The sequence below is a fragment of the Kogia breviceps genome, chromosome 17, assembly GCF_026419965.1.
Source record: "Kogia breviceps isolate mKogBre1 chromosome 17, mKogBre1 haplotype 1, whole genome shotgun sequence".
NCBI lineage: Eukaryota > Metazoa > Chordata > Mammalia > Artiodactyla > Physeteridae > Kogia > Kogia breviceps.
The window spans coordinates 18,413,836-18,430,163 of NC_081326.1; the positions used below are offsets into that span (position 1 = coordinate 18,413,836).

Genomic DNA, 16,328 nt, shown 5'->3' on the forward strand with positions numbered 1-16,328 from the left:
CCTCAACATACAGTTAGCTTTATTGTATGGCTAAGGAAACTTGAAATTATTAAGTTCTTATGTTAAGTGTTAACTTCCGGTCTTGACTTACCCAATTGATAACAGTAAAGTAATTCTCATTTTTTTAGAACATGGGGCATGAGATTTCAGCCGCTTAAATGGGAGAAATGATGCTATAATGACAGTTCAAACTCAGAGGCATTCTCTTTTCTATTTTTAATCCTCTTAATGACATCATTTATTGTCTACTGGAAATCGATTTAGGAAATCATGTTAGTCCACTAAGTACTTCAGATAAGGTGATTTCATGAAGCATTCCAACATTATCGCGATGAATTGCTTTCGTACACCATAAAAGAAAAAGAAGTAAGCAGAATACGGCCTGCTGAAGGAGTTTACAGTTTTACAGCTCCTCCCACTGTAGGACATAAGTCACTCAGTTACAGTTAACTTTGGATTATCCCTCACAGATTGAAAGCCCAACAGCCATCACACACTCTGGGCCTGTGCTGCCACTTGTATGTGTGTATCTAAATCAATGATGAGGGTATCGGAACCGATACTGGACATGGAGATGGCAAATTACAGTGAAGTTTTGGACCCAACTTACACAACTTTGGAGTTTGAAACTATGCAGATTCTGTATAATTCAAATGGTGAGTTCTCATCTGCTTGTAGATAAAAAAGAAAAGTGAGTATAATGAGAGCAGGAAAACTGAGCTTCCCAGGTGGTGGGTCCGTGTGTTTCATTGCTGGAGAATTCAGGGCTTGTTTTTTAAGGCCACAAATCTGAGGCTTTTGCTCTTCATCACAAAATTTAACTTAATAATGCTATGGCTGTCTTACGTTTGAGATAGAAAAAGCTTAGCTATGCATAATAAAGTAACCTCGGAATTCTGTCATGGGCCAGTTAGATAGAAAGAGTAGTTTCAGCAGTTATTTTATTTACTGTAAATCACAGTAATGAGTAATATTGGCAGGTTGGCTGTAAAGTATATTTTCTATGCAACATTTAAAATGACATGGAAAATTGTCCTTAGAACACTGGAGAGTTTTACTGGTCACCTTCTCCTTTCATTATCCCAGTTCTCAACTGCTGCTGATGAGAAACTGTATTTAACATTACTATCAAGGTTTTGCATTGAACACAAATATGAAAAGAAATAAGGGTTTGTATTATAACTGCACTTGACAAGCTAATGTTTAGCCTCACAAAGCTCTTGGTATTTATCTACTGTAACATTTTAACTTTAAATAAGACATGACTTGTTTAGGGCTCATGTCTTTATAGAATACAGTTTACTACTGACTTTGAATTTAGATATTTTTTCATGTAAAAATTTTGTCCAAGATCAGTTATAATTGTTAGAACTCCTAAAATCTGCTAATTATGTATGCTTTGGAAAATTCTGTGCGTGTGTGTGTGTGTGTGTGTGTGTGTGTGTGTGTTTAGCTCAGGACTGAGAATATATCTTGTACTCAGGATATCTTAACGTTCTACTATGCTGTACAATTTCAGTGACTGCTATAGCTGTAATATTTACAATAAACAACAATAATTTATTAGTGGGAAGATTTCTAAAAGTTTTCAAAGATGAATTCTGAAATTTTAGCACAAAGGAGTTAAAATCAATTGACAGTGCATCTATTAGGAAGTCACTATTTTTAATCCTTATGTTTAGACTTGCCTAAGGTATTTAATAAAGTATTTACCTCAATAGACTCATGAATTTTTTAAAGGCTATAGATTACTAAATAGTAGGGCTAGATTTACCATAAATATTTACTAAAACAACTAACTGACTTATATGGCTATTTCCAAAGTGTTGTCTAACCTGTTTTCTTGTAATAATATGTAAATTCTTGTTAATAATATGTAAGTATGACATTAAACTGGAAGGAAGAGTTGAATATTATTTTTGTTTCCATATAATCTTCCAGAACACAGTCAATCCTTAACACTTCTGCCATATTTCTAATATCTATTTTGTTTATATTATCAAAAGAAAAATTACTAGCATTTAAATTCTAAAATGTCACATGATTACTCTTAAGCATATTCTCACTGAAGATTTTTGTAACTATGAAGTTATATATGACAATATTTGTCAACTCAGAAGTATTACTAAGTAGAATACATATATTGTCACAGAATGTAATTGGGACATAACAGTCTTTGATTTTATCCTTTTTATATTGGAAATATAATAATGAATTATTATATTTACATTATTATATAATTTATTATCAAGTAAAGTATATAATATATTCTTATTATTTAATATCTTTTGAGTACATAGATATTTGTAAAAATGTAGTAAACAATATTAACTAATTTAAGAAATATTTAAGTAAAAATATCTATGTGGATTTTTTTGAAGCGTCTTTCCAAAACAATTAGTTCTCAGTTTATGTAAGGCGTAGTTCTAAGAGCTGGAAGGCAGAGGGGTGACTAAGACAGATAAATCCTCTGACATCATGAAGTTTTTATTCTATGGGGAAAGATGGGTAATAAATGAACAGACCGAAGCATAATATAATTTTAGAAAACGAAGTGGTTAGTTTAAAATATAAGCAGGGGGCTTCCCTGGTGGCGCAGTGGTTGGGAGTCCGCCTGCCGATGCAGGGGACGCGGGTTCGTGCCCCGGTCCGGGAAGATCCCACATGCCGCGGAGCGGCTGGGCCCGTAAGCCACGGCCGCTGAGCCTTCGCGTCCGGAGCCTGTGCTCCGCGACGGGAGAGGCCACGACAGCGAGAGGCCCGCATACTGTAAAAAAATAAAATAAAATAAAATATAAGCAGGGTACTAGGTTCTACTTGAAGGGCAAATGAGAGATGACTCTTTTAGATGAGTGTTTACAGAATGTTTCACAGAAAATGTGAGATTTGAGCAGAAACTGGGTAGCCAGCTCATAGAAATTCTTGAGGAAGAGCTTCCCTTCCAGGCAGAAGGAATAGCAAGTGTAAAGGCTCTGAGATGGGAACAGACTTCAAGGAGGAAAAAAAAAAAAAAAAAAGAGGCAACATTACTGGAGACTAGTGAACAGGATGAAAAGTAGAGCCAGATAATGGGATCAGAGAGGTGGGAGGGGAACCTTTTCCCTCTGAGCTCTATAGGCCACGGGAATATGTGTAGGCTTTTTGTATCTAAGGGTTAGATTCACAAGGCTAATGTGATGTGAATTTCTTATGCCAAGAGCACATTGCAAGCTTTCTGATAATCAACAGTAGGGGAACCAGGGTGGAAGTATTCGAGAAATTAGGTAGGAAGCTATTGCAATAATCCAGGGAAAAGATTATGTTCGATTGGATAAGAGTGGTCATGGTAAAAGGCTGAAAAGGTGTGGATTCGATATGTATTTTAAATATGACTCGTGGATTGGATATGAGCAAAGAAGGTGAGAATTCAGTAAAGACTCCCAGATTATTGGCCTTAGGTACCAGATGGTACCATTGACTGACTAGGGAAGACTGAAGGAAGAACAAGTTCTAGGAGGAAAAAAAAAAAAAAAAAAATCAGAGTTCTATTTTCGATACATTAATTTGAAATTCTTATTAAACTCCAAAGTGAAGTTGTTCAGTAGATACTTGGGCATTTCAGACTGATACCCCTGGGAGACATCGGTCCTAGAAATAAAATGTGGGGATTTTTCATCATACAGATGATATTTAATGTCATGGGACTGGATGAGCTTCCCTAGGGAAAGGGTATAGTTGAGGGACTGAGCCCTATGGTATGCCAAATTTTAATCCTCCAAAATACGAGTGGGGAGTTTGGAATGGAGACTGGCGGAAATAGCCAGTGGATAAAAGGAGAGCACTGGTGTGGAGCTTCCAAGAAGCTGAGGAAGGGACTATTTCACTCCCATGAATAATTAGTAGGCCAATTTATGTAAGAAAGACTCAGTGCTAACTTGCACTCTACCTCTTTCTCTTTCTTTAACAGATAGCTCTGTCCCAGAGACAACAAGTATGAATACCACAGATAACGGTGTCAACTGTCTATGTGCTATATGTGGGGACAGAGCGACAGGAAAGCACTATGGCGCCTCCAGCTGTGATGGGTGCAAGGGCTTCTTCAGACGCAGCATCCGCAAGAGTCACGTTTATTCCTGCAGGTACTTGTAATGCTCCTTCCCAGAAGGTGATCTTTAGAGGTGTTTCAAAATGCCATGCAAGAAGTATGGGAATAAAATTCAGAGCTTTCAAATTTCTGTAACTCTAAGAACAAAATTCATAAGCGACATGAAAAGTGAGGATGTGTGGGTGTGTATACACATGCAGTCACACGGGTGGTTCTTTTTTATGAAACATCTTAGACTTATAAAGTGTATTTTAAAAAATCCCCATGCTTACCACCCAGTTTAGACCAATATAATTGAAGCCTCCAGTGGACACCTCCCCTATCACTTTCTCCCTCCCCTCTCTCCCAGAGGTAAACACCATCTGAAATTTGGTGTTTGTCTTTTCCTTGTGTTTCTTTATTGTTTCACCACATGTTTGTATACCAACAGACATACGGAAATCTGTATTTAAATGGTTTCACAATGTGTGTACGTTTCTGCATATTGCTTATCTTTTTAGCGTCATCACGTCCTGAGTCTTGGCACAAAATTATAAAAAGGCAGATAAGGGCTTCCCTGGGGCTTCCCTGGGGCTTCCCTGGTGGCGCAGTGGTTGGGAGTCTGCCTGCCGATGCAGGGGACACGGGTTCGTGCCCCGGTCCGGGAGGATCCCACATGCCGCGGAGCGGCTGGGCCCGTGAGCCGTGGCCGGTGAGCCTGCGCGTCCGGAGCCTGTGCTCTGCCACAGGAGAGGCCACAACAGTTGAGAGGCCCGCATACCGCAAAAAAATAAAAAATAAAAGGCAGATGATTTTGGTAGCTTGTTGATGTTACTGAATAAAATGAAATTTTCAGCTCTAAAAGTTTAGATGTATTTCTCGTGCCACAATTTTGTAATTGAATTTAATGTTTGTCTAAAATGTATTTATATTTTATGTATCACACGTTTCTAGTAGGCTTTTTTTTTTAAAAAAAGTCAACATCATAGCACGATTTAGGGTTAGCTATTTCCTTTTGAGTGTTCAGAATGACATTTCTTGAATACAGATTATATCTGTGTTAAATATGGGTTATTAAAAAATGACTGACTTTACCAGAAAAAATGTCTGTGTGTGCTCTGTCTCTGAAAGTCATGTGTAGGATTGTTAAGGTGTTTTAGGAACAAGTTGGACATTTGGGAAGAAGTTAACTCTCTTACAATATGATGCCATTTGACTTCTAGGGATGTGGGAAAAGTTAATATATAACTCCCAAATATCTAACTAGTGTTCTCTAGTAATTTTTTTAGGAGAGCTTAAAGTAGGTATAAAAATGTAAATCATCCACTTTAAAACCTTCTTGGTAAACAAAAGAGTATGTCCTTGCTTTTATATACAGCCAGACTCGAGAGGTGTAAAGTAATCAAGTGAATTTCCTCCATCAAAAGTATTTTCTCTATGATTACATCAAATATTGAGTGCTTCTAAAAGATAAATAACTAAAATACATACAAAATAACATGTAAACAATATTTTTTACAATTTTTAAGTTATGTGTTCTGTTGAAGGTGAAATCTATCTATCTATCTATCTATATACGTATATGAAAAATGGCCATCCAAGCAACTAAATCCAACAGCAACTTTTTTTGTGTGTGTGTGTGTGGTACGCGGGCCTCTCACTGTTGTGGCCTCTCCCGTTGCGGAGCACAGGCTCCGGACGCGCAGGCTCAGTGGCCACGGCTCACTGGCCCAGCCGCTCCGCGGCACGTGGGATCCTCCCGGACTGGGGCACGAACCCATGTTCCCTGCATCGGCAGGCGGACTCTCAACCACTGCGCCACCAGGGAAGCCCTGCAACTTTATTTCAATTTAATTTTTTACTTTATGTTGGACCATAGTTGATTTACAATGTTGTGTTAGTTTCAGGTGTACAGAAAAGTGAATCAGTTATACATATACATATACCTATTCTTTTTCAGATTCTTTTCCCATATAGGTTATTACAGAATATTGAGTTGAGCACCCCAACAAGAACTTTTAAGAGTCAGAGAATGTCAGTACACAGAGCTTTCAAGATTTCCACCCTTCCTGTGTGAGAAAAGTGGGAAAGAAATGTTCCCATAACAAATTTTGGAAATTTAAAAACTATTCCAACAACATGTATGGCTTTACTCCTCCCACCTTCCCATCATGAATACTGCTGCCAACTTAGATTTCTTTACATGTATTGGTATTAAGCAAATGCCATGATTTTCCATTTGGAAAATACTTTATTGATGTAAGTTTAGGGGCAAAAAGATTTTTTAAGCTCAGGTTTTGCTGATCCCATAGTCTTTTAAGTGTGCTCAGTTAACAATCTGTGACGGCAGGTTTTCCCTATTTTACAATTGTGGGTTAACTTGGAAAGTTAAATAACATTTCCAAGTTCTATAGACAGTGAATGTTGACCTGGGACTCAAGCTCAGGTCTAATTCCAGAGACTGTACTTTTTTTTTTTTTTTTTAAGTATGCAATTCTTTTTTTATTATATTCACAGAGTTGTACAATCATCACTATGTTCAATTTAGAGTATTTCACCATCCTATAAAGAAACCTCTTAGTACCCTTTAGTAGTCACTCCTCATTCCCCCCAACTCCCTCCCCACCAATATGAGGTAACTACTAATCTACTTTCTGTCTCTATAGATTTGCCTCTTTTGCACATTTCATATAAACGAAATTACACAATATGTGACCTTTTGTGTCTGACTTCTTTCACTTAGAATAGTGTTTTCAAGGTTCATCCATGTTGTAGCATGTATCAGCGCTTCATTCTTATTTATTGCCAGGTGTACTATTCCATTGTGTGGGTACACCACATTTTGTTTATCTGTTCATCAGCTGATGAGCATTTGGGTTCTCACTTTTTGGCTATTATGAATAATGCTGCCATGGACATTTGTGTATAAGTGTTTGTGTGAATATATGCTTTCATTTCTCTTGGGTGTCTATCTAGGAGTGGAATTGCTGGGTCATTTGGTAACTCTTGTTTAACTTTTTGAAAAACTGCCCAACTGTTCTCCTAAGCAGCTACACATCATTTTGTATTATAACTGACAATGTGTGAGAGGTCCAGTTTTTCCACAACCTCATCATTTGCTATTGTCTGTTTTTTCTGATGATAGCCACTGTAGTGGGTGTGAAGTGGTACCGAATTTTTCAGAGACTCTACTCCTTATACTTTATTCAATTGCCTCTTGATATGTAATTTGGAATTTAGAGTAAACTCCAATTGGATATGACGTAAAATTAATAGAAAAATTTTTAAATAGAGAAAAGCGTGAAAGTTCAGAGGAGTGAAGTTCCCCGTCACACTGAAATCAATTAGCAGTAAGCATTAGAATTTGTATGCCAGAATTTTTAAACTAGGTTTGGCTTTCATGGCTCAAGATAGAAATGATCATGCATACTGGCCAAAAGTGAGATATCATTCAGTTTTGTTTTATTAGAAAGACTGCATGAGAGGTGAGGCTTGTATTTTCATGTCGATCATGAGATTAGAAAAGTCGTAGTTAATTATTCTTATACATTCTTTCTGTTGATCTAAAGTTGGCTATACTTTTTAAAGTCTGTCTGTTTGCTTTTTTTTGATAAATAACAGTTTTCTGCAAACTAATATATTTGTTTGGCGTTGTAGGTTCAGTCGGCAATGTGTTGTTGACAAAGACAAAAGGAATCAATGTAGATACTGTCGATTAAGAAAGTGCTTTAGAGCAGGAATGAAAAAAGAAGGTAATAATATATAACATAATTATTATTAAAAAATTAACATTATTGATGAAAAGTGTTATACACACATGTTCTCATTTAATCATAATAACCTTTACATGAATTCTGATCATCCTCAGTGAAGAATCTGTGGTTCCTCGAGTTTAAGAATTTACCCAATGACACTGATACCCACTGGTGAGTGGTAGAGCCAGTCTTTACCTGCTGACCGATTTGCCATGTTCTATCCACTACTGCGTAATCCCTGGCAAGAAAAATATTCCAATGTCTTGTTCAAAAGCTAAATGGCAGGGCTTCCCTGGTGGCGCAGTGGTTGAGAATCCGCCTGCTGATGCGGGGGACACGGGTTCGTGCCCCGGTCCGGGAAGATCCCACATGCCGCGGAGCGGCTGGGCCTGTGAGCCATGGCCGCTGAGCCTGCGCGTCCGGAGCCTGTGCTCCGCAACTGGAAAGGCCGCAACTGTGAAAGGCCCGCATACCGAAAAAAAAAAAAAAAAAAGCTAAATGGCAAACTATATTAATAGGATGCAATTATAAATGGATTTTTAATTCTCAATAACAATTGAATGTCTTTATTCATTTCATAAACATTAACTGAACATTGACTTTTCATGCATTCATTTATTTATTTAACAAATTTATTGAGCACAGCTGCTCTCCAAACACTTGTGGGTGCTGATGTTTCAGCATTTAATATTTTCTCTTTCAAATTAGTGGAGTTGATAGTTAATAGTAAGTTTGGTTAGATAGTAGATTTTGGCATAGAAATCGGTGAATTTCTTTAATAAAAGAATAATTACAGAAAAAAATTCTGATAGTTTAATGTCTTATCTTTCCAGCAGAATTTGATAGAGCATTAGTGTAAATAATTTAGGGGCTACAGATTTTGTGTCCATTCTTTTTGGTTAAGAGAAGATAATTTTACCTTTTAAGGTTTGAAATCCAACTTTGACATCTGACTTCTATTATTCTATGTATTACAAGTATACAAATTTGTACTAACCCTCTCCCTCTTCCTTATTTTTAAAAATTTAGTTTTCAATAAAAAATTGGGGATACACTTTATTCTTTTTTTTTCTTTTCTGAAACAAAGAGATCTCTTTCTTAGAAGACTTTCATATAAATACTTAATATTTCTTCATTGTTCCAAAATGCTGATATTCCAATCTCAATGTTCTCAAGAGAGACCTCTACGTGCTGCAATTTTTGCCTTATTAATGTTTGTAAACTGTCCTGAGGACATTGTTTCATAAGAGATCATGGGATTGTGATCTGAAAATCACCTTAACTAAAATAAATTTATTTTCCGTTTTTGCTAGTGTTTTAGAAGAAAAAGAAAAATGGGAGTTTCAAAATGTATGACTCATATTTTCTGACAGTGAATACACTCTTATCTTTAACCTGGTCAGTCTCACAGGTTGTACTCTTCCTCTAGTTATCTTATGGTTTTATTAACTTTGAGAGAATGGAAAACCAACCTTGTAAAAATACAGCATGGCTGAACTAACTGGATGGCCCAACACTTTGTAATATGCGTGCCATCATGAAGTCCCCAAAGGCAATATTTTATGAACTCTAGTGACAAGCCTGGCTCTTTCTACTTTAAAAATGGTACAGAATGAAACATACCTTCAGTCATACTTTTCTCCCTTCCTCAAGCACCCGCCTCCAAGGTCTTTTAGAGGCATCCCATTTCCCCTTTTATAGTAATGTTATTTTTACTTCAAACTGTATATTCTGGCATATATTGAAGAAAACTGACCAGTAAATACTGTGATTTTCTCCCCTAGCTGTGCAAAACGAACGTGATAGAATAAGCACCAGAAGAAGCACGTTTGATGGCATCAACATCCCCTCCATTAACACACTGGCACAAGCAGAGGTTCGGTCTCGCCAGGTACTGCTGCATTACTGCTGCACCAGCATCCAGCCCTGTTTATAGAATCCGATGTTTATTTAGGCATAATACTAAAATGATTTAAGTTCATTCAAATGTGCTCATTACTATAATAAATTACACCTATGCAAATTGAAGAATTTTACTTTGAAAATATTAATTGGACTGTTGAGTCAATTTTGACTTTTCTTAGGCAAGTTCCTACTTTTTAAGTGGAAAAATGAAATGCATTTCAGTCTGTTAAAAGTTTGTTTGCAAGGTTGATTTAACTTACTTAATGCATAGCACAATGCCCTGGGGGCAGTATCTTGTTTTATTGATTGAATCTGGAAATCAATTATCACAGCTTTGGGGGTGTTTAGTTGAGGCCTCTCATTAGAGCTTCCTTCCTTGAAAATGACTTATAGATTCAAGAACTCACCTTAACATCTGCTTTGGAAACAGGTATTTAAGAGAAGAACCAGAATTTAGAAAACACAGGAAAAACTTTTATTTGAAATTTCTAGAATGAGGATATCAATTCTAAAGTTAAAAATGTAAGTGATTAGTTATATAAATAAAACTAAATCACTTAAGAATCAAATAAAGAAACCTTTTGAAGAAAGTTTATTTTACCATTGCCCATATTAGAAATGTTAATGGTATTTTTCTAGTATAATGCAAACAATGGGGCTTCCCTGGTGGCGCGGTGGTTGCGAGTCCGCCTGCCGTTGCCGGGGACGCGGGTTCGTGCCCCGGTCCGGGAAGATCCCAATTGCCGCGGAGTGGCTGGACCCGTGAGCCATGGCCGCTGAGCCTGTGCGTCCGGAGCCTGTGCTCCACAACGGGAGAGGCCACAGCAATGAGAGGCCCGCGTACCAAAAAAAAACAAAAACAAAAAAAAAACAGTGAAATAGCTATTAATCATGTTCTATAATGAGTCAATGCAACTACTTTCATTTTTGAAAACACAAGGGTAAATGATGAAGTTAACATCACCATTGTCATCATTACTTGAAGATTACTTGATGGTCCTATAAAGTATTTCGAGAATGGCCTGAAAGGAACTGTGAGGAAATAGACATACACTGCAGAAAGACACGTACACACACACACACATGTTCAAAAGTTAAGTTTAGAAGAACTTTTAGAAAGTGATTTTTTTCAGTAGAAAGGCATTTGAACACTACTTATACCTTAGATAGTTCAAAATTATATGTCATTTAACAAATATATGATTGTACATTAAGATTTTCAACTGGCTGAGTCAAAGGTTGGTTTCTTAACTTTGTTTGGGTGGGGCTTCCATTAGATGCAGCAACATAGATAGTCTGACTTCTCATCTACATCTTTTCTCCTCAGTTGGTAAGCTTTATCCAATGGAAACTTTCCTTCGTAAATTACAACAAATTAAAGATGGGCTTTCTTTTTTTTGCGTTACGCGGGCCTCTCACTGTTGTGGCCTCTCCCGTTGCGGAGCACAGGCTCCGGACGCGCAGGCTCAGCGGCCAAAGCTCACGAGCCCAGCCGCTCCGCGGCACGTGGGATCTTCCCAGACCGGGGCACGAACCCGTGTCCCCTGAATCGGCAGGCGGACTCTCAACCACTGCGCCACCGGGGAAGCCCCAAGATGGGCTTTCTTAATGCAACTATCATCTTCAATTAAAAATAAAATCATACAACATAGTTCATGTGGATACTCCATAGCTCTTTGTATAGTCATTTTGAATTATGAAACTCCCTGAAAGTTGTGGTAACTTATTTTACAGGTTTGGCCAGAAAATAAGATAGTACTCCCAGACCATGGTGCTATGCAGTGAATGTTCTCAATTTAACTTGCACTGATAGGTATTTGATTTCTCAATTTTAAAATGTTTTGTATATTTCAATATACTGTGACAATGATAGTACCCACTTCAGTGGCGCTTACTTATTGCAGTTGTAGAAAAAGAGAAATAGTGGTCTTGTATTATGTTCAGTGATGAATTAATATAATGTTCTTCTTAATGCTAGATCTCAGTCTCAAGCCCTGGTGTGAGCACTGACATAAATATTAAGAAAATTGCCAGTATTGGTGATGTCTGTGAATCCATGAAACAGCAGCTCTTAGTCTTGGTGGAATGGGCTAAATATATTCCTGCCTTTTGTGAATTACCACTGGATGATCAGGTATAATTTAAAGAGATTATGAATGCTTTAAAAAATGTTTTTTGAACTTTGCTAAGTTTTTCAGTTCTTTTAATTATATTTGTAGTAGATTTCCTATATTTGACAAAGGTTAAATTATCTTATGAGAGAAAGATTGGTTTTCTTGTTCAATCTCCTTGAAGTTAAACAGTCTATTGAGAGACAGACTGTTTAAATTCTCTTTTAGGGGGTCTTACACATTTATTGATTGGATGAGGGTTGATCAAGCCTATGTTCTTCCCTCCTGAGGTTTAAAAAGCTTAAGTAAGGGAGAAAGACAGGTAGTAGGTAACTGCCATTGTGAGATAAAGTATTGGAAGAATAAATGTCTGGAAGGCAAATGGTACCCCACTGTGTCTTGTTGTTTACTAAAGGTGCATATAAAATTCTTCAGAAATACCAGGCCACTTCTAGACAGAAACCACACAGGTTGTGTTGGTGTCTTTGTAGGCACTTTTATGCACTTAACATATAAAATTGTGCCTTTCATGTTGTCAGTTTTATTCTAGCATTTACTGTATAAAAAGTACAAATCTGGTAAAGAAAAAAAAGTCTGAGAATTGTGTTCTGAAATCCGCTGAAAATAGAATTCAGATGTAGTGGTCTTTTCCTAATTTAGACATTTTCATACTTTGTCATATGTATATTAAGATATTTTAGTTAATAGTTAAAAGTTCACTTTCTAAAATGTTTAAAGAAGTAGCTAAGATATTTGTCTCTACCTTTCACAGTTTATGAACTCTAATTTTCCCCAGACTTTCTGCAAGGTTAGGCACATTTTAGTTTGTCTGATAAATTAACCTGTAATCAACCTTCAAGTTTATCCGTTTTATATTTATTATTGCATTATTTATTGTAAATGTAAACATATTGGAAAGTACTGCCATTTAATCAGTGTTAACAGGTCTATAAACCTTGACTATTCGAGAGGGAGGGGGAAACTGCTAGTTACCCATAAAAATGACCAGCATTAGGGGCAATGATGAGACTTAATCTGACTTTTTCTTTGAACCTGTAGAATTGTAACAGAACTTGGTGGCTAAAACACAACTTGGACGTTAGAAAAATTATCTGATCTCATTTCTCAAGTGACCTTACACTTCAGATTATCAACATATTGTATTCAAATCAGTAAAAAGAAAAGTTTATCAATAAAATATGTTTTAATTACTAGCATCAAATATATAAGTTCTCAAAAATTGAGATATTTGATATTTTGAATTATCTCACGGAGCTTAACTCACCAGCAGTCTAACATTTTGATGTCTTTAAGTAAATAAAATATTTAGGTTCTTTAAAATGAACCAAGGGAAAAGGAATGCTGAACATCTTTGTAAAAAGTTTTTACTTGTATAGTCTTGAAATATTTTTAAAGCGTTCTTACCTGAAATCAATCTCCTTTTTATATTCACTGTTTCTAATAAAGCAATCCACTTTCTTAACAAAAAAAAAGTAGTTAAGAAGTTTAATGTTCTAATTAGTCTATAAAGATTAGATTATTCGTTTCAGATTCATTTTTAACTCTTCTAAGTAGTATATAATATTCTGTAGATGTAAATAATTTGAAAATTTCCAGTTCCCCCAGGTTAAATAAAGCATGATATATAATATAACCAGTGTCTATTTTTATACCCTCTGACCAATGCTCTTTATCATTGATAAACAAAAACAAAGAAACAATCAAAGGGAAAAGTACATGATTGTTTAAAAATCAAAGAAGGGCAAAATATTTATATAACCAGAAAATAAGTGATCACAGAAAGTTAGCAGTTATATTTCTAGGAGAGCATTTCACCTGGTTACAAAAAGAATATACTGTGAAATCTGAAATCATTCTTTAAATGTTCTGTAAGTCCCTTCCTGGTATGAGTCATGGTTGTGGACATATCGTAAAGATAGCTTGGCTCAGAAGGTTATTTCAGAGTGAATAATGCTAAATTGCTAAAACTTACTTGTCTCACCCCAAGCCATATAAGTAGGGTTATGTTATTTATCAGTTTTATATTTTTATTACCACTCTTTTTTTTTAAAAAGTTGCTGACATGTATGAAGACAATGATTTAAAAATTGGGAAATTGAAATCCTGTAACTTGTCAATAATAGTTTTCATTTACTAACTGACACTTTACTATTAACAGTATAACATTAATAGCCATGGATTGGTGGATGTCTATTATATTATGGATAAGGCACTCGGGTTGTAAATGCATTATATATTACATTATTTTATTTAATACTCTCGGGAGGTCTGTGGCATAAGTTTTATAATCTCTTTAAAAACTTAACAGTTTTTAAAACTGAACCATATATCGGTTCAATTCACTCAGTGTATTCATCAAACAAATATTTCTTAGGATTACTGTTCAGTTTTAGGAGCTGTGAGTATCCAGCAGTAAAAATACAGATTACATCACTATTCTCATAAAATTTGCATTCTATTTGGGAGAGGCAGACAATAAAAATGTATGGATAATGAGTAAGTTGATTCTAGGTGGGGAAGAGTTCTATAAAATGAAATGGGATGAGTTGTTGGAGAATGACTGGGGGTGGAGTGGTTAACAGATCCTTTAAATTGGGGATTAGAGAAGATTTTTCTTGAGACCTGAGTGGCAAGGGGCTAAGCATGTCAAGATCTGAGGAGAAAGCATTCTGGGTACAGGAACAGCAAGTTCAAAGGCTCTGAGGCAGGCAGGCATAGTGTGCCTGGAGAAAAGTGAGCAAAGGATGTTGTAAGATGAAACCAGAGACAGGCAGGGGGGCAAAGCATTGAGCCATGACCTCACGTGAGGCCATGGTTGAGGGTTTTGGGTTTTATTCTAAGGACAGTAAGAGTTTTTAGCAGAGGAGTGATATTAAGTGATGATTATTATTACAAGATGTCATCCTAGAAGCTCTGGCAAGAAGGACTTAGGATGGAGGAACCAGAAAGGAAGCAGGAATACCCAGTAGCTCTTTGGAGTGTATTTTGGTGGGCCAGGCAAAGAATGACCAAGGCTTGGACAGGGGCCGTAGCAATGGAGAAGCAGCACTAGAATTTGCTGTACAATTAGAGAGGGATCCAAATAGACCCTTGTTTTTGGTGTGAAAAAGCATTTTGGATGATGGTGCCATTTACTAAGGAGATGAAGATGTTGGAGATGGAACTGCATCAGATGTTGGCAATGGAACTCCTTTGAGAGCTTAGTGCAGAGTTAAAGGTTCAATCTAGAAAGTGTCAGAACCCAGATGCCCCATACTCATTTCGCTATATCACCAATCTTTGTTTTGCTTTTGTTTATTCAGTTTATTATGTATAAGAGATCTTGTTTTACATATATTTTCCCCTTTAGTCCTCATGACTACACTTTCAGATTTTTATCACTATCTCCATTTGATAGATGAAAACAAATAAGTCCCAAACATACTGAACAACTAACCCAAGGTTAAACAGGAGTAAGTGGCCAAGCCAGAATTTGAACTCTGGTTTGTTTGACTCTTTGCCCAAACATCATTCACTCCCAAACACTAAACTGTTCTGCTTTTCTTTTTCTTTTTCTTTTTCTTTTTGCTGCCATTGTATTGACTTGTTAGTTTTAGAAATGTTGAAAAGTAAAACTCTGTTGACATGCTAAAAGTAGAAAAATGGAAGCCTTAATCCTGGCAAGAATCTATGAATATTGTAGTTGTTAAAACCAAAAAAGTCCCAGTCTTAAAGAATACTAAGTTAATCAGGCTTATATAATCTTTTAATCATTATATTTTATAATTAATTGTTAAACTTGGAATTTTTCATTAAGGTGGCACTGTTGAGAGCTCACGCAGGGGAACATTTACTGCTTGGAGCTACAAAGAGATCCATGGTGTATAAAGATATTTTGCTTTTGGGTAAGTTTTTTGTTTTTAATTTGAGAAAAAATTATGCATGCTTCATACTTACATGAGGCCTATTCTGTATGTACTGGGCATTCATAGACACTGCCAAATGGTTCTGTCACTTCACAAATTGGACTTAGTTGGTCAGGTCCTCGCTCAAGCCCTGTTTTTCCTTGCCGTTAATTCAGGGAAGTTCAGAGTGGATGTTCAGGGTGCGTTAATATTTAAAAATAAAAGATGTTGCTCAATAAACATAATATTGAGGTACGTTTAAATCTTATCAGGACAAAGAGTTAGTGATTTGTGTCACCATCTTATGGAGTCCCAGTGTTGTTTCACACACTCTCAGTGTCTACCTAATAATTATAGTATATATTATTTTATACTCTTCTAAGGAACATGTTTATCTCCTATGATCTCATTGCCCATGATATGCTACCGAACCCCAAGTTAAAAAAAAATTTTTGTGGCAATGTCTGAAAAATTCTGAGAGTTAAAGAGCAGTGCTATAACACGCAAAAGTAGGATGGCAGGTGGGATAAGACACAAAGGTGAAGTGTGTCTTCATTGAGGAAGTACTCTGATCCCCTACTTAACTTAT

The 16,328-nt window shown here is 36.4% G+C and overlaps 1 protein-coding gene across 2 annotated transcripts in view; it reads left to right on the forward strand.

Annotated features, from left to right (window-relative positions):
• The window catches only part of HNF4G (hepatocyte nuclear factor 4 gamma), a 139,508-nt gene that overhangs the window by 112,978 nt on the left and 10,202 nt on the right, over window positions 1–16,328 (forward strand). Inside the window, exons 1-6 of one of the 2 annotated variants that reach the window (XM_059042653.2) lie at window positions 521–656; window positions 3,947–4,118; window positions 7,721–7,815; window positions 9,603–9,709; window positions 11,702–11,857; window positions 15,652–15,739. In XM_059042653.2, the coding sequence (XP_058898636.1) occupies window positions 521–656; window positions 3,947–4,118; window positions 7,721–7,815; window positions 9,603–9,709; window positions 11,702–11,857; window positions 15,652–15,739 (754 nt within the window). Of the gene's footprint in view, window positions 1–520; window positions 657–3,946; window positions 4,119–7,720; window positions 7,816–9,602; window positions 9,710–11,701; window positions 11,858–15,651; window positions 15,740–16,328 lie in introns of those variants that run through there. The other variant, XM_067018117.1, reaches the window with a different exon arrangement.